Source organism: Schistosoma haematobium, chromosome 7 (assembly GCF_000699445.3).
Source record: "Schistosoma haematobium chromosome 7, whole genome shotgun sequence".
Taxonomy (NCBI): Eukaryota; Metazoa; Platyhelminthes; class Trematoda; order Strigeidida; family Schistosomatidae; genus Schistosoma; species Schistosoma haematobium.
The window spans coordinates 2,273,644-2,295,274 of record NC_067202.1 but is presented as its reverse complement, the minus strand read 5'-3'; the positions used below and the strand labels follow the sequence as shown (position 1 = coordinate 2,295,274).

At 35.0% G+C, this 21,631-nt stretch overlaps 1 protein-coding gene across 2 annotated transcripts in view; it reads right to left on the bottom strand.

The window, feature by feature from the left end:
• MS3_00009423 (uncharacterized protein) overlaps positions 1-21,631 on the bottom strand; it is a 38,030-nt gene that overhangs the window by 9,974 nt on the left and 6,425 nt on the right. The window contains exons 3-11 of one of the 2 annotated variants that reach the window (XM_051217791.1): positions 20,954-21,121; positions 15,570-15,759; positions 10,600-10,658; positions 9,042-9,125; positions 6,518-6,610; positions 5,775-5,864; positions 4,235-4,336; positions 1,758-1,984; positions 258-321 (exon numbers count right to left, since the gene is read on the bottom strand). In XM_051217791.1, the coding sequence (XP_051064214.1) occupies positions 258-321; positions 1,758-1,984; positions 4,235-4,336; positions 5,775-5,864; positions 6,518-6,610; positions 9,042-9,125; positions 10,600-10,658; positions 15,570-15,759; positions 20,954-21,113 (1,069 nt within the window). In that variant the 5' untranslated portion in view covers positions 21,114-21,121. Of the gene's footprint in view, positions 1-257; positions 322-1,757; positions 1,985-4,234; positions 6,208-6,307; positions 9,204-10,599; positions 10,659-15,569; positions 15,760-20,953; positions 21,122-21,631 lie in introns of those variants that run through there. The other variant, XM_051217792.1, reaches the window with a different exon arrangement.

Sequence of the window (21,631 nt, the reverse complement as noted above, 5' to 3'; positions counted from 1 at the left end):
ATTCGTAAACTCCCATCTCAGCGTTTAATGTGTTACTCATAGCCTACGGTAAGGAAAAATTATATACCTAGGTTTTGTTTGCATTAAGAAAACCCATACTTCATTTATAATTCAAATCTCTGTTCATTTGATGTCATATATGAACATATAGTTCCATTGGTTGAGAACAAATTACATTGGCATGATATTATCTATTCACATTTAATAAAATGATTAATACACCATTAATACTACTTATAATACTACTACTCACTTACCAACAGCAAATCCCAAACCAAACATAGGCGCTATTAAATGTTCCATTCGTTTTGAAAAGGGTACCTGGAAACATGATAAACAACCGAATGTTTTTAAGGAATAGAAAATTTCTTAAAACTCATTTAAGCATAGTAACTGTTATTTTCATGAGTTTCTATTGTGTTGTAGTCCAGACTTAATAAGGTTGAGATAAAAAGGAGACTAAAATGAGGAATTTGTTGTATCCGAACGAAGAATAAACGAACGGTAACTGCTAGGATTTATTTGTGAACTAATATTATACAGATATTCTTATTGTAGGATTATTAAGTAACTATATTATATTGTGTATATTCATATTCCTCTTATTATAAGCTTTCATTTGATCTATAGACTGTTATTATACGATTTACCGTTCTTAAGTTATGCTTGGTCTAATGATTACAGTCATTATATCTGAACTATACGATTTCTATAGAGGAGGCTGAGATTGGTGTTCTGGACTTAACAAGCGGAAAAACGACCATTCAGAACTCTATGTTGCCCGTACTGATGCACGCGTCATTAATTTGGTTGTATAAGTCAGTGATCAAATAGTAACTAGAAACAACTGGAAAGGACTGTCCAGGACAGAGTTCGATGAACAATGCTGGTGGATGGCCTCTGCTCCACTATGAGGGTTAACAGGTGTAAGTAGAAAAGTAAACAAGTAACTTTAGCGTCGCTTATTTCTGATGCATTATGGACATATTACTAATATTTAGACTCATATATAGCACTCAGTATCTAAGTGAATAATGTGATGTTGTTTGAAGCAAATCGTACTGAGTTCGAGTCTCAGAGTGAACATCAACTCTGACATTCAGGTAGATCCAGTTGACTCGTCCCAAATAGGACGAAATGCGTATCTTAGATTCCACTGTTAGTCACTATCCATCTTTACAACTAATGCTTGTGAATTAGGGCTATATTAAGGCAATCCACACAGAAAGTACATATGCCAACAAGAGATTGATTAATCGCAGGATGACAAGAGAGAATAGTGAATAATAAAAAGTTTATCCACTTGCCATGTTCACGTTCTAACTAGACAGAAGCTCATTGAATGAGTAGACATTAAAATCTACCATTATTCTACTATTAGTCAATTGCACAAGCAAGTGGCAATCAGAACTCAGTAGCTGAGTGGATAACACTATGGCGTTTGAAGCGAATGGTACTGGGTTTGAGTCTCAAAGTGAACATCAAATGTGAGATACAAGTACATCCAGCTGACGAGTTCCAAATAGGACAAAAACGCGCGTCAAACTGGATTTCACTGCTAACCACTATCCATCATTGCCTACAAAAAAAGCTTGTGAATTAAGGCAATATCGAGGCATACGCACAGTATGCACATATACCAATAACAGACTGATCAATTGCAGTGTTAAACCTCAATGGGAAGATACAGGCCAAACAATATCGAGTGAATTTATTAGTCAATTAGTTATAAAATTCCATTAAAACAACAAACTTACTGCTATTAAACATCCAGTAGTAATTAATAAACCTAAACCTGCACTATATCCACTACCAATTCTATGTGCAATTGGTCCAAATATATTTGTACCAACTAGATATGATAAACTAGCTGGTAGAAATGCAATACCTTGTTGCCATTCTGTAGAATTCATTCTAGTTTTCATCCATAATGGTAAAGTTGGTTCTAATACAGACATACCAAGATTACCAAATGTAATTGAACCTTAATGTGTATAAAATAAAATGAAGAGAAGCAATAATTGAATGAAAGATTGGGAATATCAATTACCTTAAGATTGTCGATATGTCCAACAGGAGTAAAATGTATCAGCCTTCAAATGCTGTGGTACGGTTGAGGGTGGAGAGAGTCAGCTTTCCCTCTCGAAATGCTCTTACATAGTCACGTGCATACAACCACTGCCATAGAAGTCCTACTCACTGAGCTCTCGCAAATGGGAGTGTCGTTTATGAAATTGAGGGGAAGAAAAGCGCATGTCCGGAGCTTTAATCGGGTTGGTGGATATGGAGGATCCACCTAGGGGAGTTGGTAGACCCTAATTCCAAACCATTAGTGTACATGGGCTCAAGGGTTCTGAGGGAACAAATGGTGTTTGAAGCAATCGTTGGTGACCGACTACTATGAGACTACATCTCCTTACGTTACTCCAATGCCTTGTGGATCAGACCTTTAGGTCGAAGGCTCCGGATGTGGCTCCGTAAGAAAACCACTTGTTTCGGTCTGGGCATCCGAGCAGTATCGCAGCCCATTCACAAATCAAGTGATTTGTATTGCGCGTTTGTACTCAGTGCTCCTTTGTTCCAATCTTTAAGTATTCAAATAATAATAAATAAGTAAAGTGTATTCTATCTGTGCGGCCACACCTACAGAAGCTATAGTTTCTGATGACGCACTTCATGTGGTTCTTTCTGGTCAACTGCTGTCACAGTCTTGTTAATCCTGTCAGCGATCACTTTATCTACTCACAAAAATTGCACACATCAAACTGAATTTCTTATACGAGTATGGTCGCACAAGAAATGCTCTTATTCTGTCGAGAGATGTAACAGTGCTTTTAAAGACTGTCTAGAGATTTGATGTGGATTCATCATAGTTGTACTGAAAGTCATCGAGGTGGTTAAGTGAGATCAAGATAAGCCTGAATCTCTTCGATGGAGTAGGTTAAAAGATCATACCCCCATTCAGTGTCTAGAGATGACATGCAGTCTTAATAAGGGTATGGTTAATTTTGGATTTTCATGGTTAAATTTTATTTACTGGTCCCGGAATGAATAGATTCTTATCCAAGTTAATGTGGATGCAGAGGGAACACGGAATTATGTTTCTACAGTTAACTGGAACCTGTGTTTCGTGAGTATAATCACTGTTGGCTCGGCGACAACGTCTCAATAAGAGTGATATAATCCAGAGTACCCATGTGTGATGGGTAATAGCTCGTCACGTTTTTAGGACTACAGGGTAAGTAGGATGTGGATTAGTGATTTGGATCCTGTTGTCTAGGTACCTCTTGAGGACCGCCTTCATACGTTTCTTCTATGATATCCTATTACTTCAACAATTGTGTTATGGCCTCATTTAAAAGTAAATTCAGCTAAGCGGATGAGATCATCAGTTCTCGGGTAACAATGGCACCAACACTACAAATTTTCTTGGTCAGGAAGAGTTTAACACTTTTAGGAAAGAATGTCGAAACTCAAGATAGAGGGGAAAAATGAATAACTCATGGATCATCTTCCCTGTGACTAATCCTGAACCGCAGTTAAACAATCTGGATACAACATCATGGCTTAGACAAACAACTAATAACTTCATAGAATGATGTCAGTATCTGTTTTTCTCAGCTGTTTTGAGATAAAGCTTTGATCACAAAAAAAATAAAAAACAAATGACTTATAATTAATATATTAATAAGTAGTATGTGTTATATTTAATCTCAAAAAAGGATTATGTCAACAAATATTGAACTTTCAATGGTTTAGATCATGAGTGAATTGAAGCTAAACCACCATGAAAAACCTGGAAGCACTGGACCTCCGTTTCGTCTTATTGTGGGACTCCTCAGCAGTGCGCATCCACAATCCCCCTGAGAGATTCGAACTCAGGATTTATCAGTCTCGCGCGCGAGCGCTTAATCACTAGACCATTGAACTGCCCGGCATCCAACGGTGTTAATGTAAAACATCAACTAATCCACGAAACTGGGCGACACATCCACCACTGTCTTCAGTGAGTTACCATCTCACAACAGACCCGGTTCGAACCCCACGAGGCGGGATCGTGGATCCCCACTGTCACTGAAGTGTCCTACAATAGTATGAAATGGCGGTCCAGTGCTTTCAGGTTTTCCACGTGGTCTAGCTTCAGTTGACTAATGATCTTAACCATTCAAATTACTATAATATCCACAAAAATCTCTTCTGATATAAGTAATGAAGTAATTAAATATAAACTAACCAGCTGCTACTAAAATATATGGATCTTTTAACAATTCAGTTAATTTTGAACCTTCTTGACTTTCACGTTGGATCTTTGGTTTCAAGACTAACAGTTGTAGAACTAAATGTTGGAAATAAATACAATAACGCAATATGATTGATATAAACAGAATTATACAAATACAATTATGAACAAAATTACTTATAGGGGACATAATGTATTCAACAACTGGAAAAGACTGTTCAGAACCAGAGTTGGATGAAGAATCCTGGTTGACGGTCTATGATCCTCTACGAGGAGTAACAGGCGTTAGTAAGTGAGTAAGTAAGTAAGTAAGTAAATAATGATACTCCGCAGCATTGTGTATTCATACCTCTGATTGTGAATTAGGTCTAACCCTTTCAGTCTAGCTCGCGAGACATTCACGTCGGTAGAGCATTAGATGTATCAAGCCGAAACAATTATCCAATCCTGCCTGATACTTGATATTCTTTCTAAGTAGTATCAGTTCTTGATGTACATTATGAATATTTCATAATCTTTACAATACCTTATGATCCTACAATCGTGAATGAACATTTGAACTGATTCTTGTTAGTGATGGTGGTTACTTAGAATTTATGAAGGTTGTACCAGTGTGAAATATTCTAGAACCGACAAGATTATCACTATTTGGCATTTTTGTAGCCACTCCAGATACTTATCGTAGTATCAAACCATAACGATTCAATTGTCTACTGATTACATCATCTTCATCATATAGATTTTATTCTATTGTAATCAGTGAGAACATATATACCAGGATAACCAAATGTATTTCAATATAACATTACATAATATGTTGGTAAAAACTAACAACCATAGATTGCAAATTTGATTATTCCTTCATATCCATATTAATCACTCTTTATTCTCATTCTCTTCTCTTCAATTTTCTCAACTATCTGTTGATAGGCATGTCATTTTCGATTGTTGATACGTACTACATACTACATACCAAAACGTGGCATCAGTCCTTGTAGTCACTAACTTCTAGTCTGAGTCCATGTGGTTGGTTGTGGTCCGTGTGACTATCGTAACCAATGGTTGGAGACTCTGTGTGACATAGCTCAGAATCAATCACAATCGCGTAGGTGTATACAGTCTTTCTCTTCCCTCTAAACCGAGAGATCAAAATCGCTTCATATCTTTCTTTCTGTGAACTAATTCTTTCTTCCTGTACTATATCCTGATTTGTAATCTTTCTTTTATATATTATCACCTCTGAATTAACTACTTTTATGAATGTGGTGTTCATCTTGTTGTGTTAATGTGGTATGGCAACTTGGACCGATACATATATGTGCCTGATCCTACGTTGTAGTTAATTGACTAACATACTACTTATATCTGTCAATATCAGTAGCACACAATATATTATGATCATTTATGAATTTTACATAAATATTTATTCTATTATGCAACATTACGAATTGTAATCGTTTTGTACTTTCTAGTTTCCATATCCTTTTTCATTGAACTATGAATAGTCAAATCATAATGGATAACTTCAACTTACTTCCATCAACAACAGTTATACTAGCCAGAATGAGAAATGGTGCATGTTTACTTATAAACTGATATGTAATTCCTCCATAGGGGGCACCAACTTGAAAACAGAAAGCACAATATATATAACTAAGAATTAGTCTGTTTTGGTGTATGAATTGAAATGATTGTTTACAAACACATTGGGAAAATCCTGATTGAATTATATAAAATACATATTAGGTAATGGAGAATCAGGCAACAATTTGATGTTTCTATGGAGTGAGTAAAGTGACTTCATCATCTTTGGTGGTGGAAACACGGTTCTGTAGACGCGATAGTTCACAGAAAGTAATTAGGAAATCAATCAATCAGTCAATCAATCAATCAACATATCTATCTATCTATCTATCTATCTATCTATCTATCTATCTATCTATCTATCTATCTATCTATCTATCTATCTATCTATCTATCTATCTATCTATCCACACATCTATCTATCTATCTATCTATCTATCTATCTATCTATCTATCTATCTATCTATTTAAGTCTTTGTCAACCTGGCTTGTTGTGTCAGTCCTTGTGTTTAGCGACTGTCGTGTAGCTTAATTGGTGAATGAATGTTGGTGATATAAGTTTCTATCCTACAGTATAACTGTAATAATTGTAACCTTGTAATACTTGTTATGCCATTCGTTATATTGAATTTACTAGACAACATATTACATTACTTTCATCATTAACATTATTATAAATACAGATTTACTTACTTAATAACCCTATAGCAAGTCCACTTAAAGCAATAGCAAATGCACGACCTCGTTCTGTTTCATCAATATAATAAGTGGCTAACATTCCCATTCCTATATTATAAGAAGAAATATAAACAACAACAACAACAACAACTGAATGATCCATTCACTATTATCATTTTGTCAATATTTACCTTGATCTCATTCTTAAATGTCTAAACTTGAAAATAACATTCAATATCATTCATTGATATATTGGTTTAAGACTGTTTAGCACTGTACTTGATCAGTCTCTCAAAGTGGATATCAACTTTGGAATGGAGCTGATGAGTCTTAACTAGGTCGAAACACATATCGTGGATTTCACTGCTAACCACTATCATCTCTGCTTATAGTAATTAATGTATCTTTCTCTTCGTAAAGTTGATTGAATGAGGTGTCATATGAGTTGTTGAATAGTTTGTATATGATGATTATAATTAGTTGTCTTCATCTATTTACTATTTAGGAAGGTTAACATATTTATCAAGAATTCTACTTATTCAGTAGTTTAAGAAAAAAAACACGATTGCCCCTCTTAATAAGACTGTCATATCAATAGAAATGTGGAAATGTATTCTGTATACATAAGCACGATCTACCTTAATAAGCAAAGTTTCCTTACGTAAGTGTAGGTTGGTTGTAAGCTAAAAACTCCCATATCATAACATGGGATCAGTTCATGAAAACACTAACGATTGAACTGAGCCGTCTAATTAGGTTCAAATAACCTGATTTGGTTCTGTGCTATTATGATCATTAATGGTTAGAGATGTTGGTTAGTATGGCTTATGATCATTCTGAATAGCACATATATACTCAAAATGTTTCTTCACTTAAATATTGAGGTTTAAAATTAACTGACACGTTCCATTCTGCTTAATCATTATTTCTTCTCCAATCATATAGTCTACTAACACTGATGCACTAGTATGAGACTCCTCCTCCGCTCCGTGAGATTCGAACCTATGACATAACGATCTCGCTCACCAACGCTTAACCTCTAAACTATTGAGCCACCATCCGATGGTTATCATTCAGTCGATACATTTGTTTGAATATCTCAAGTTAACACTGATTTTTGTTGTGAGATAATCGCTTAAGTACCTTTTAGAAAACTGAAATGTACATACATAAATAGCTTATGAACAAAACCTGTACTGATCACTTTAATATAGCCATTTTAATATAAGTTGTTGATATAGAATAGATGGGATATGGTCAGTAATGGAAATGAAAACGCATATTTCATTCTATTTGTGTGATTAACTAAGATTGATCAAATTTCAGCAAAGAATATTAATGTTATGTTCCGACCAGTATAATGAATGGTAACTTTTGGAATCTATCGATGGACTAATACTAAACGTATATTACTATTGTATGTTTGAAATATAATGATTCACATCGCAGAAGTTGAGACTTGTGTTCTGGAATTAAGTGGCTGGGCTAGGTGGAAAACAGGGCCAATCAGAACTCTAGACTGCTCATACGAGTTTACGCGTTATTGATTCGATCGATAAGTCACTGCACTCTAATTGGCGGTCACAAGATATAACAATGAGCAAGGGAATAATTAAAATTATTTCAAGCTGAATTAAATCGCATACTTATTACACCAATGAGTAGTTATCTGAACTCATTAGCTAGTTACATAATGCAATAATGTTTAAAGTAAACAGCCCTGGGTTCGAGTCATGGAGAGAATATTAATTGACGAGTCACAAATAGGACGAAACACACGTTCTATATATCCATTCTAGTCTTACTTGATCCATTCTATATCAGTGCAAAATAACATCATATGTATACATTTTACAGAAGATGTAACATGAAATGTGAGTGTTATGGAACTATTAAAGTACATTTGGAGTGTAAATATACTGGTGTTTAAGCGACCGCGAGCGGAATCGAAGGTCCTGAATCCATATCTTTCGTATGGGAACATGTATGTGCACTGCCACCGACGAGTCTTATACTAAGCAGTGACCAGTGGAGTTCAACTGGGTCAGTTGTGAGATAGTAACTCACTGATGAAAATGATGGATGTGTTGCTCAATTTCGTCGATTAGTTGAAGTTAAACATTAACACCATCAGATGATGGCTCAGTGGTTATGATGTTAAGCGTTCTTGGATCGTGAATGCGTTCTATTAAGAAGTCTTATACTAAGACGAGACAGACGTCTACTGATTCCGGGTTTTCTATAGTGGTCTAACATTCATCAATTCATGAATTCAACTATTAAATGACTACAAATCATCACAAAACTCCTTTTCTGACAATAATCTCATAATTGAGAAATAGATATATTCAATGACTCATTAAATGTTTCAATGATTATCTAGATTCAACGAAATCTATGATATGAATTTATTGTGGACCGCAGTGTGACTACGCTAAGTTCTACCGACTAACCAACTTCAGATATCCCAGTACGACCCCAATACTGTTCCCCAACAGAATTTTTACCATGTCTACACTCCATAATGTATATAACTTACCGGATACAGATGAACATGCTGATCCAACACCTTGAATAGCTCTGGCAATCAATAAAATGTAGAAATTTGTTTCAAAAGCAAAAACTATAATAAAATAATGAAATGAACAAATCATCTATTGATTAAATAAAGTAAAGATTGTTTTATTATAAAGAATTCAATTTGATCTTGTTTAAAAAATGTGTATCAAAAGTTTTATGGTTTCTATACTACTTATATTGATAGATATAAGTAATATATAGTAATAATCGAAAAAATAGGAATAGATGACTGATATCGAAGTCAGAATATTCAATACAAATGTCAACACAGTTCTACTGTACGGGGTGGAAACCTGGAGAACTATGAAAGCTTTCATTCAGAACATACAAGTGTTTATTAACAATTGTTTACACAAAATACTTCGGATCCGTTGGTCAGACACTATTAGCAACAACCTACTGCTAGAGAGAACAAACTAGATCCAAATGGAGGAAGAAATCAGGAAGAAGCGCTTGAAATGGATAAGACACATATTGAGGTAAGCACCCAACTGCGTCACACGGAAAGCCCTCACATGGAATCCTCAAAGCCAAAAGAGAAGAGGAAGACCAAAGAACACATTACACCGGGAAATGGAGACAGACGCGAGACGAATGAACCACATTTGGATCGAACTAGAAAGGAAGGCCCAGGACGGAGTGGGATAGAAAATTCTAGTCGGCGGTCTATGATCTGTTGAGAGTAACAGACGTAAGTAAGTAAGTAAGTAAGTAAGTAAGTAAGTAAGTAAGTAAGGAAGGAAGGAAGGAAGGAAGGAAATAGGAATAGCTGTCAGCGGAAGATTGAATTGAAGTGAGTAAGAAGAGAAATAATGAACGATTCTAATAACAACAGAATTGAAAGTATCATAAAACACGTGCAGAACAAATGAAGGACGATGTACAAATAATGTAGTTAATCCATAGTTTTCATCTATACTATGGTACTCTTTAATTTTGTATAAAACAAAATTCAGTTTACCCTACGACGTTTCTTATTCATTCCACTAATACTCACATCACTGTTTTTGTCACTACAACCAATAACACTGCCAATACTAATCCAGTGAAATTCATTTCACCTTGATCAATTCTATTAAATTATATACATAATCAAATATGGATGGTGATTAGTAGTGGGATCTAGGTCGCGCGTTTCGTTCTATTTGAGACTCATCAACTGGGTGTTACCTGCACCCGAGTTGGTATTCACACTGGGACTCGAACGTAGTACCTTTCGCTTCAAACGCTATCGATACTGGGTTCGAATTCCAGAGTGTTCTGGATTCCACTACTAGTCACCATCTATCTCTACTCATAAAATTCTTGTGAATTAAAGCAACATCAAAGCAATCCACACATGATACACACATATACCAACAACAGACTGATCATCAATTACAGTCCTGAACAATAATGGAAACATACAAGCAAACAATACCAAACGAAGCTTCAATTGACTTATGTATTCAATTATAACATTACAAATGTATATGCATATATAAGAGACTATGATAGAAATCTAAATGGAAACTTACTAATTATTGATATAAACAAGAGTATGAATCCAGTAAACATTGGAATACTATAACCAATTCTATTCAACAAAAAATAAACAAACAAATTCATGGATTACAATGATATATAAAGAAAGTTGACTTTATAAACAATCACTGAATCCGTGATCGATATCCAATAATGTTAATGTGTCAACTTCCATCTACTACCAATGACTGGCTTCAAGAGGTATATCCTGGAATTCAAGTGAGACGTAGTGACCAGTGGAGTTCAATTAGGTCTGTTGTGAGATAGTAACTCACTGAAGACAATGGTAGATGTGTTGCTTAATTTCGTGGATTAGTTGAAGTTAGACATTAACAGCGTGGGATGCCGGCTCAGTGGTCTTGTGGCTAAGTGCTCGCGCGCGAAACCAGTAGGTCCTGGGTTAGAATCGCGAGCGGGGCGAGTTCGTAGATACGCACTGCTGAGGATTCCCACAATAGGACGAAACAGCTGTCCAGTGCTTCCAGGTTTTCTATGGTGGTCTACCTTCAAATGACTCATGATCTTAACCATTGAAATTACTACAATATCCACAAAACCCATCTGATATTAATCAATGAATACTTGATTGGTATCCAATAATGTTAATGTATTAACTTTCATCAGTTTATGATATTGTACGATCGATCATCTTCCATTTTGTTTGATGAGTAATTGCACATGGCACCGATGACGTTGGGTTCAAGTCCTGAGTGTGAGATGGTGAATGCGCACTGTTGAAGAGTCTCATAGTAAGACGAAACGACCGTCTATTGCTTTTAGGTCCTCAATGGTAGTCTAAAATTGATCAGTTCATGATCTTAATGAAATTCAACAATCTTTACAATCCTATGTTGATAATCACTGAACAATTAGGAAGTATTGAATAGTTGTTTATTCTAGAAATAAGAGTCCATTGAACTTTCCTCTTTGAAATTATTAATGATTGTTTAGCTTAAATTATTCAGTAGTATACTAAAAGAAACTAGTAACTATTGTGTTTGGAGAAGATTATTGAAGTTGATAATTCTATATTTTACAGGATGAACTGATCTTAGCAAGAGAATCATTGTAAGCTAGGAAGCATTGGGTAACCGTTCCGTCCTAAGCGAGGATAGGTAGTGGCTAGCGGTGGAATCCAGTTAGACGTGCGTTTCGTCCTATTTTGGATTCGCCAGCTGCATATACCTGCATCCCAGAGTTGATGTCTACTCTGGAACTCGAACCCAGTACCGTTCGCTTCAAGTGCCACCGCCTTATCCACTTAGCTACCGAGTCCTGATAGCCACTTACTTGTGCAAGTGTGTCATAGATTCCGCTGCTGGCCACTATCCATCTTTTCTTATAATGCTTGCAAATTAAGGCAATATCGAGGCAATACGCACAGTATGCATATATGTTCCGTCCTAGTATATTCTGTGACTAGTAGAGTTCACTTATTCTAAGGGTGAGTCATTTTTCCACCAGTCACACTGTAAGATTATCACCCTTTATCGTGAACTGATGAAAGTTAGATGAGTAAAATAAAAACTAGTATGACACTCCAAAGCAGTATACAATCACGATCCCACCACTCAAGATTCGAACCCATAACCTATCATTCTCATGCACGAACGCTTAACCTCTAGACCACTGAACCAGTATCCAAAGTTTATGTACGAGACTAAAAGTCCTGGATTCGAATCATACAAGTGGGATCGTAGATTCACACTGCTATGGAGTCCCATACTACTTGAACAAGTTGATCGTCCAGTACTTCAATATCTTCTCTTTTTGTTCATCTTCTTCATTCATCTATTAGTCCGTTGATTAGACATCAATTACTATATTTAGCAAATACATTACTGTAAGACATCAATATAATGACCTATCTTCATCATAGATATTTCATTCAAATGTTCTATAGAATGTCTTAGAAATATAGACTATGAAACATTTCAGATGATTTTAATCAATCATTTAAAGGTGTTATAATCTATCGATTATCATCATGATAACCGATATTATTTGTAACTAAGGCAAATAGTCAAACAAAAATGAGACATAGTTGATTTACATTTGTAATTGAATAAAATGTGATTGGTACAGAAGAATAAATCGATTCAGGGTCTTATCAACTACTTAAAATAGATATTGATATACTTTTAGTAACTACGATAGTGATTCATGATGAATAGAGGTATTAGGATATAAGAAAGATTTCAATAGAATTCATAAAGTAGCTAAATGGATCATGTGATAAGGGTTTTTGAAGTGAACAGTATTGAGTTCGAGTCCTGAAGTGAACATCAATTCATCAAGTGAAGGTATCATCAACGGATAAGTGGAGAAGATTTGTAGCTCAGTTGGATGATTTTAATGAACTTTTGTTGTTTGAGTTGAATGGTTTAGTCGTGAAGTTTTTATCGTTCTTCTTAACGACATCATCAGCACAAACTTCAGGTAGAAGTAAAGTGTTCTATGACAAACAAAACATCATCTACAAAATGAATTGTACGAATTGTGAAAAACACTATATCGGACAAAGCGGACGCCCTCTTCATCAATATCAATTAGCAGTCAAACGCCATGACATGTCCTTACTTATGTCAATCCACGTGTACAACTGTGGACACTCATTTGACTGGAAAAATGTGGAAATCTTAAATAGAGGAAATTCCAAAAACACCAATGAATTTTTAGAAGCTTAGCACTCAGATCAATCGGCAATCAACAAGCACAATGAAATCGATCCAATTTATCAACCAATCAGGAAAATTATGCACAAACATAGGAAAAGAAATCAAACCAATGGGGGGGGTACAACCAAAGCAAAGTAGTAAATAATGACACGTTTAAGGCGGATAAGGTCCAATCAACATTGAGGTGTACAGGACAAGCTGTGAACCACATATCGAGAAATTCGAACACTTCACTTCTGCGTGACGTTTGTGCTGATGATATCGTTCAGAAGAACGATGAAAGCTGGTGGGGTTTTGTTCTCTGAGCTGGATGGTTTGGTCAGAGAACAAAACCCCACCAAAATCATCCACCTGAGCTACAAATCTTCTCCACGATGAAAGCTCCACGACTAAACCATGCAGCTCAGAGAACAAAACTCCATCAATTGATAAGTCCCGAAAAGAATGAACTCCGCGTTATGGATAGAAATCTGTCAAAAGTGACCAGTAAATTGCAGATTTAACATATCAATGAAACTATTCAAATAACTAAGGGACTCATTGGTTATGTATGTACTTAAAAACTTACATGGTAGTTTTTAACTAAACTGTCTTGTAACGTAACTAAAATGTAAATTATCTCAATGGTTACAATCAACTGAACTTATACACTTGGATATGGTGGGTTTTTACCGGGGCATATATGAAAGTTATATTATTGACATATTAGCATAAAACCACCAGTGAAAATTGTGGAGTTTTGAACAACTTCTTAGCAGTGTCCATCTATAACCGCCATACCTTTCAAAATACACCCTGTTTGTGAAATAGCAACTTGTTTGATATGTGTTGCTATTGTTTAAAACATTCCTAAACGTTCTGAAGAATCAAGCTCTTCAATCTCGTCAGCTGTCTCGTATTATATCCTTTCCTTATCATTCTCCTGTTGTCCTCCGAAATGGTCATATTGAATTTCATGAAGAATTTGAACCTTGATGTTTATACATGATCTATCGTGGTAATCTAATGCAAGTGGAGAAAAAACTTATGAACAATCACTGGAAAGTGTCCAAGTGTACTGTCACTAAACAACATCTATCGATCAACATTCTTTAAATTTAGTTTTCTATAATTTTACAAGTTTCCGAGGACCACGAACATGGTAGATCTGATGCAGATGTGAAGGCGTAGATCGACAAAGCAAGAGCAGAATATCTACAATCGGACAAAATCTCTAACTCAAAACAACTGTCTGTCCACTAACACCAACGTCAGAATTTTCAATACAAATGTCAACACAGTTCTACTGTACTGGGTGGAAACCTGGAGAACAATGAAAGCTTTCATTCAGAACATACAAGTGTTTATTAACAGTTGTCTACGTAAAATACTTCTGATCCATTGATCAAACACTATCAGCAACAACATACTATGGGAGTGAACAAATCAGATCCCAGAGGGGGAAGAAATCAGGAAGAAGTGCTGGAAGTGGATAGGACACATATTGAGGAAAGCTCCTAACTGTGCCACAAGGCAAGCCCCGATCCCTTGGAATCCTGAAGGTCAAAGGAGAAGAGGATGATCAAAGAACACATTACTCCGAGAAGTGGAGACAGACATGAGATGAATGAGCAATAATTGGATAGAACTGGAAAGGAAGACTCAAGAAGGAGTGGGATGAAGAATGCTGGTCGACGGTCTATGTTCCATTGGTAGTAACAGGCATAAGTATGTTAGTAAGTAGTAATTTACTAGTTGAATTCATGGATCAATGTAAACCATCCCACTATGGAAAACCTAGAAACACTAAACGGTCGTGTCGTCTTAGTATGAGACTTCTCAATAAAACGCATCCATGATCCATGAGCGCGCAACATCATGACCATTGAGCCATCATCTGATGGTGTTAATGTTTAACACATCCATCATTTTCATCTTTGAGTTACTATCTCACAACTGACCCAGTTGAACTCCACTAGTCACTGTTGATTTCTATGCTAAATGTCACCAATTTCGATGAATTTTGTTCTCTGATCTAAATAGTTTGATTGTGTAGCTTTCATCGTTCTTCTAAATAAGATTCTCAGCAAAAACTTCAGGTTGGTCATATCATTCAAAAGAACATTGAAAGCTCCATAACCCAACTATTCATTTCAAAGTATAAAACTTTATCAAATTTATCCACCATCTCAATTATCATCAATTTAATTTCTTTTTATTAATACTAAAAATAAAATAATAAACCTAACACCTATATACTACTTTCATTTCAATAATATCAGTAGTATATATATATTGTACAATACCTGTTAGTAATTGGACCAATAAATGGATTCACTAAGAACTGTACAAGTGGTTTAACAGTAAATAGTATACCAATTTTAATATGTGGATTATAATTATCAATTGTATGAATAGTTGAATGGGAACAATTCCCATGGGTACAATTAGTTTCTATTAGTTCTTTATTTAATAATAATTTAGGTATAATTGGGACTGAAAAAGAAAAAAAAGAAAGTAAATATAAGATAATGGAAGTTATTCTGTGTAGGATAGTTATATAATAACATTAGAATGAAATAATGAATCAATAAATGGATGGTTGTTTCGTCCTTTTGTAGGATTCTTCAGTGGCAGTACGCATCTATGATTTCATCTCATGAGATTCAAACCTAAGACCTATCAGTATTGTCTGGTGTTAACAGGTTTTCTATAGTGATCTAACTTCGATTGACTTATAATCACAACTATTGAAATAAGTTATTTGTTGTTTCTTTTGGATTGTAATTGTTGTTATATGTACATACTGTGCGTTACTTACTTACGCCTGTTACTCCTCGTGGAAGAGCGTCGGCCCAACATCAGAGTTCTTCATCCAACCCTGTCCTGGGAAATTCATTTCAACTCTTTTCACTTGTTATTCATTCTTTTCATATCTGCTTCGATTTCCCGATGTAATGTATTCTTTGGCCTTCCACTTTTCCGCTTCCCTTCAGGATTACAAGTTAGGGCTTGCATCATGATGCAGTTTGATGATTTGCGTAATGTATGTCGTATCCATTTCCATTATCTTTTCCTAATTACCTCTTCAGCTAGAAGTTGGTTTGTCTTGTCCCACAGTAGGTTGTTGCTGATGGCATACAGTCAATGGATATTGGTTATCTTGTGTAAACAACTATTTATAAATACTTGTACCTTATTGATGATGGTTGTGTTAGTTCTCCACGTTTCAGGGTATTACATCGAGATTGGCTGAATTCACAAGCACTGGGTTCTAATCTCAAAGTGAACATCAACCCTGAGATGCAAGTACATCCAACTGACAAGTATTGAATCGGATGAAATGAGTGTACTGGATAACACTGTTTGCCACTTCATATTAAGGTTTGTCTAGCTTGAAGATTTATATATAGCGATAAGTTGTAATCGGGAATTAGTATCAAGACTAGAGATAGAGTAAGACTTCATTGTTTCGTATGTAATGAAAGAAAGAACAGTGATTAAGCTATACAACTTTGAACTACTCTGTTCCAAGTTCGAAACCCATTACATATACTTAAGCTTAAAACAGTTGAATAGTATTATTAGAAATCACAGAAACAATGTCTTTCATATTAGGTGACATCAATGTGTAGATTATTTGAGAACAGTTTGAGAACAAATGACATAGATAAGTTATAAAACATGTTTTAAAACGATCTTTTAAAGTAAAATACTTTATATCTAAGATGGTTTGTGGCTATCACTAGAATTCAGGATGCGCGTTTCATCCTATTTAGAACTCGTCAGCCGGATGTATATGCATCTCAGAGTTGACGTTCATTTCACAACTCGAATCCATTACCGATCGTATCAAACACCATCGCGTTATACAGTTAGCTACTATGTCCTTATAAAGCTTATGACTTAAGACAATATCGAATCAATCCTTACAGGATACACCTATATCAACAAGAGACTGATCAATTGTAGTCCTAAATACAACAATGGGAAGATATAAGTAAACAATACTAAGGGCTTTTACATTTTAGTTGAGTTGAATACACTTCTTTGATATAGTTCAAAAACTTGTCAAGATTAGAAATAGATTCAGAAGTTCTGAAATCGTAATGCATACAATAGAGAAACTCATCCTTATGGGTCCATAATAGTAGGTCTCTTAAGCCAAAATAAGGTTGCCAAAAACTGTTTCAGCCTTGGCCACATAACTTCAATATTGTCTGTGTGCACTCTGGTTGTTGGGTTCAAAAAATGCCGCTTGTGGATAACGACACGATGCACATAACCAAGTCTATGTAGGCATCTGTACACTCTCCACTCATTCGTATATAATGAAGAACACGGCTGCATATATTCCCGTATAATTGGTATTATCGTTATAGTCTGTTGGTATCTAACTTGTTCAAAGTGTCTCTTTTGAGATTACCTGTCGTATATTTCAAAGACCTATGAGGTATATTGATGCTACTTACCCAGTTTTCTTTAACAATACGCCCTCTGTTTAATTTTCGTTTCCTGGCAACGATTCTCCCGACTATCTTAAACGATTCGTGTTGGCTTGTCATTTTTACTGCGCATATATGTCTACAATACTCATACTACTGAACAGCCGAAGCTTCAGTAACATCTGCAAATGTTTCAGCCAATGTTACTGGTATTTTTATTATCCAGTTCGTTTTAGTCTCAATCTGTATCGAGCAAAAAAGTTTTTTTCCAGCAGAATTCTTCCTCCAACTCATACTACATCGAAACACAACATCATTACGGTAGTCTGCACAAGGTCCACAAGTCATTTGATGATCACAATCACAAATAAAGGAATTTCTTAGTAGTCCTATTTGTTGTAGCCGCTCAATTATCATGTTTTCTCTGAATTCTGCTGTGAACCGATCGTACATGAGTATCAGGTACTGAAATTGGTTCCGTGGACTTGAAATCCCTCAAATGTTTCTGATCAGCTCGTCCATAAATTATAATTTCGCCGCTTATTTTAATACAGATAGACCCCACATTTAAGTGGATGAAGAAAATGCCCCAGTTCCTCTTTTTATCGTCAAACATTTTAAATGTTGGTCAACTGAACAACTGAAAAAAGCATCATTGATGTTCTGATATATCGAGCTATTTGTTATGTTATAGTGAACAAGAACACCATTAGAGACAACCAAATGGATATCAACACAACATTACATAACATCATAGTAAAATCTGAGAACCATACAGAACCATACATTCTCTGTTCTCGTTCTCTTCTCTTCGATATTCCTAACCTTCTGCTACTAAGCATTCCAGTTTCTATTGGCGAATGATACATACTACTTATATCTTTAGACATCAGTAGCACACACATACACACCACAATATGATCAAAGAAGTCATTTAAAACTACTGAAATATGATTATGAATAAATAGCCCTTATTGATACCTATAATTATCTATATACTGTTATATTGAGCCAGTTTACACTAAATACACTAAGAACCTATATGGAATAATTGAATGAAACTACTGTATAAATAGTGATCATAAATGATGATGATGATGATGATGATGATGATGATGATGATGATGATGATGATGATGATGATGATGATGATGATGATGATGATGATGATGATGATGATGATGATGATGATGATGATGATGATGATGATGATGATGATGATGATGATGATGATGATGATTATAATACTATGTATAAGCAAATAACTGAATTGAAACTATGATTATAGATGTAGATGGATTCTTTCAGTATGTAGTTCAAAGGAATTCAATCTTATCAAAGACAACACAACATCATTTCATAGCATAGCATTGTACCTTTATTATTGTTACACTCGTATGAATCTGTATGATTGAGCATTGCTGACCGCCGACGTATATATTCTACTATTATTCGCTTAAGTGATTTCTTTACGTATATATATATGTATATGTGGGTGAGACTACAATTTATGGACGACTTTCGAGAGGCGCCAGAATGACTTTGAAAGTGTCCACCTGGAAACTACGACCAATTGATGGTTATAAACCAATATTGGGAATTTGAATGATCATTTAAAATTGATGGTTAAGAGTTAGAAATTAGATTTAGGGTTTTCCTTAAGAACTGACATCAACGGTAATACCAAAACTGTATTTATCCAAATGCATGAATCTTATACACCTGATTGGTTCGTTCACAAGTTCTAGTCTTGCTTATATGTACATTTTTTCCCATCAATTTTGACACACGAACTTGCTCACTCGTTCGATTGCTTTTAGACATTCATCTTTTATTCTTATCTCATGTATCAATGGTTTTGATGATCTGTACTTTATGCCATAAGAAACACAATCAACACTTTGTACTTGTCTTTTCTAATTTATACATCGTTTGAAGACATTATCTAATAACAATTTATCAGGATGAACTATTTATGAAGTTTGAAGATCATCATTAATGGAGGAAGAAATCAGGAAGAACCTCTGAAAGTGAATAGGACACATATTGAGGAAAGCACCAAATCGCTTCACAACACAATCACTCATCACTTGGAATCCTCAAGAACAAAGAGCACATTACACCGAGAAATGGAGACAGACATGAGAAAAATGAACAAAAATTGGACAGAACTAAAAAGAAAGGTTCAGGACAGAGTGATGTTGGGGTATTCAAAAAATATCCCCAAACGTTATCCTTTTAAGTCTAATGCTATCCTTTGGACTCGAGATGGTATCATTTTCCTATCGGTCAATATTTATTTCACGTGTCATTACCTGTTGGCCAAATATTTTACAAATGTTATTTTCTATTTTATGGTATGTTGTGGTCGGTTTGATTGGTATATAAACCTCGTATGTATGAAATAAATGATTCATATCGCAGAGGCTGAGATTTGGTGTTCTAGACTCAACTGGCTGGGTTAGACAGGGAAGCGAGACCAATCAGAACTCTAGACTGCTCGTACAGGTTTACACGTCATTGATCCGATTGATAAGTCACTGCATATTAATCGGCGGTTACAAGATATAACAATATGAACTGGGAAAAATTAAAATCTGGATATCAACTCAGGATCTTCAAAAAAGGGGAGGTGATATGATAGAAAGAAAAGTCAATTTTCAATTGATTTACTCATTATGAGTTTTATTCAACACTCAACATCCGTTTTGATTCAACATGAGGATCATTCAGTGTAGTATTTGATTTGTTTCCCCAGTATGATATTTTCTTCTATATAATATACGAGATATTCTTGTATTCACTTGACATGAACTATGCTCACAGTCTGCGATTTGTTATAACTGAGTATGTGATTTAATCCTAATTATTAATCAAAAATGGGTGTAAAATCAATATGCAAATGAGTGTATTTTAGACTATTTTGATTCGTCGTCGTCGTCATAGTGTTTTTGGGCTAATAAATCTTCACTTATACACCAGTCTTGTGTTCTCACTTTCGCATCGTGGGAATTGCCGAGTTCCCTCGTACCGAGTATAAGTGATCAGCGGCATTTTCCGGCACAACAATTGTGACGACCAAATATAACAAGTGAGTTGGAGAATACTGGTTGGCGGCCTATGCTCCATTGAGAGTAACAGTCGTAAGTAAGTAAGTAAGTAAGTAATGACATCGAGATTACATAAGATTACTAATATCAATACAGCTATATAAATAGACACACATATGATCAATAATGACTTACCAATAGTAGTTAATAATACATTATCTAGAAGTAATGCAATAAATACAATAATCAATATTGTTGTACGACTTCTGATACAATTCAGACAACTACTACTCATATTGGTTACTTTATTGATTTGATCATCTTGAGTTATATTCATGGTAGTTTTCTCTTTCATTATGGTATCTATCAAATAAAATAATAATAATCAGTATGATCTGAATCAATTATGATCCATATTCATAGAAAGTTACTATGTCATTAATCCTTATTGATAAGAATAGAATTGATATAAGTTAATATGTATCATGTTCATTTATAGAGATTATGTAATAGGTAATCAGCTTATGATTATATAAGAAGGTTTATATATAATGATAATCGGATCATTTATATATCACTGTGCTACTACTTATGATCATGATCAGTCATATTAGAAAACATCACGTAATTCATTACCATGAACTATGAGATTCATTCTATAGGTTTATGTTTAAATGAGTTCATCTTTGATTGATCACAATGTGTAAAACTATCAATTACTTTTGTTGTTGCTGCTGCTGAGGTAATTGAAATCTATACATTTGAATGATATCACTATTAGTATATTATAATATATGTATTATTGATATTGATACATATATAAGTAGGAGGTCAGTCGTGGGCCGAATAGCTCAGCGGTAACGTCTTTGATTG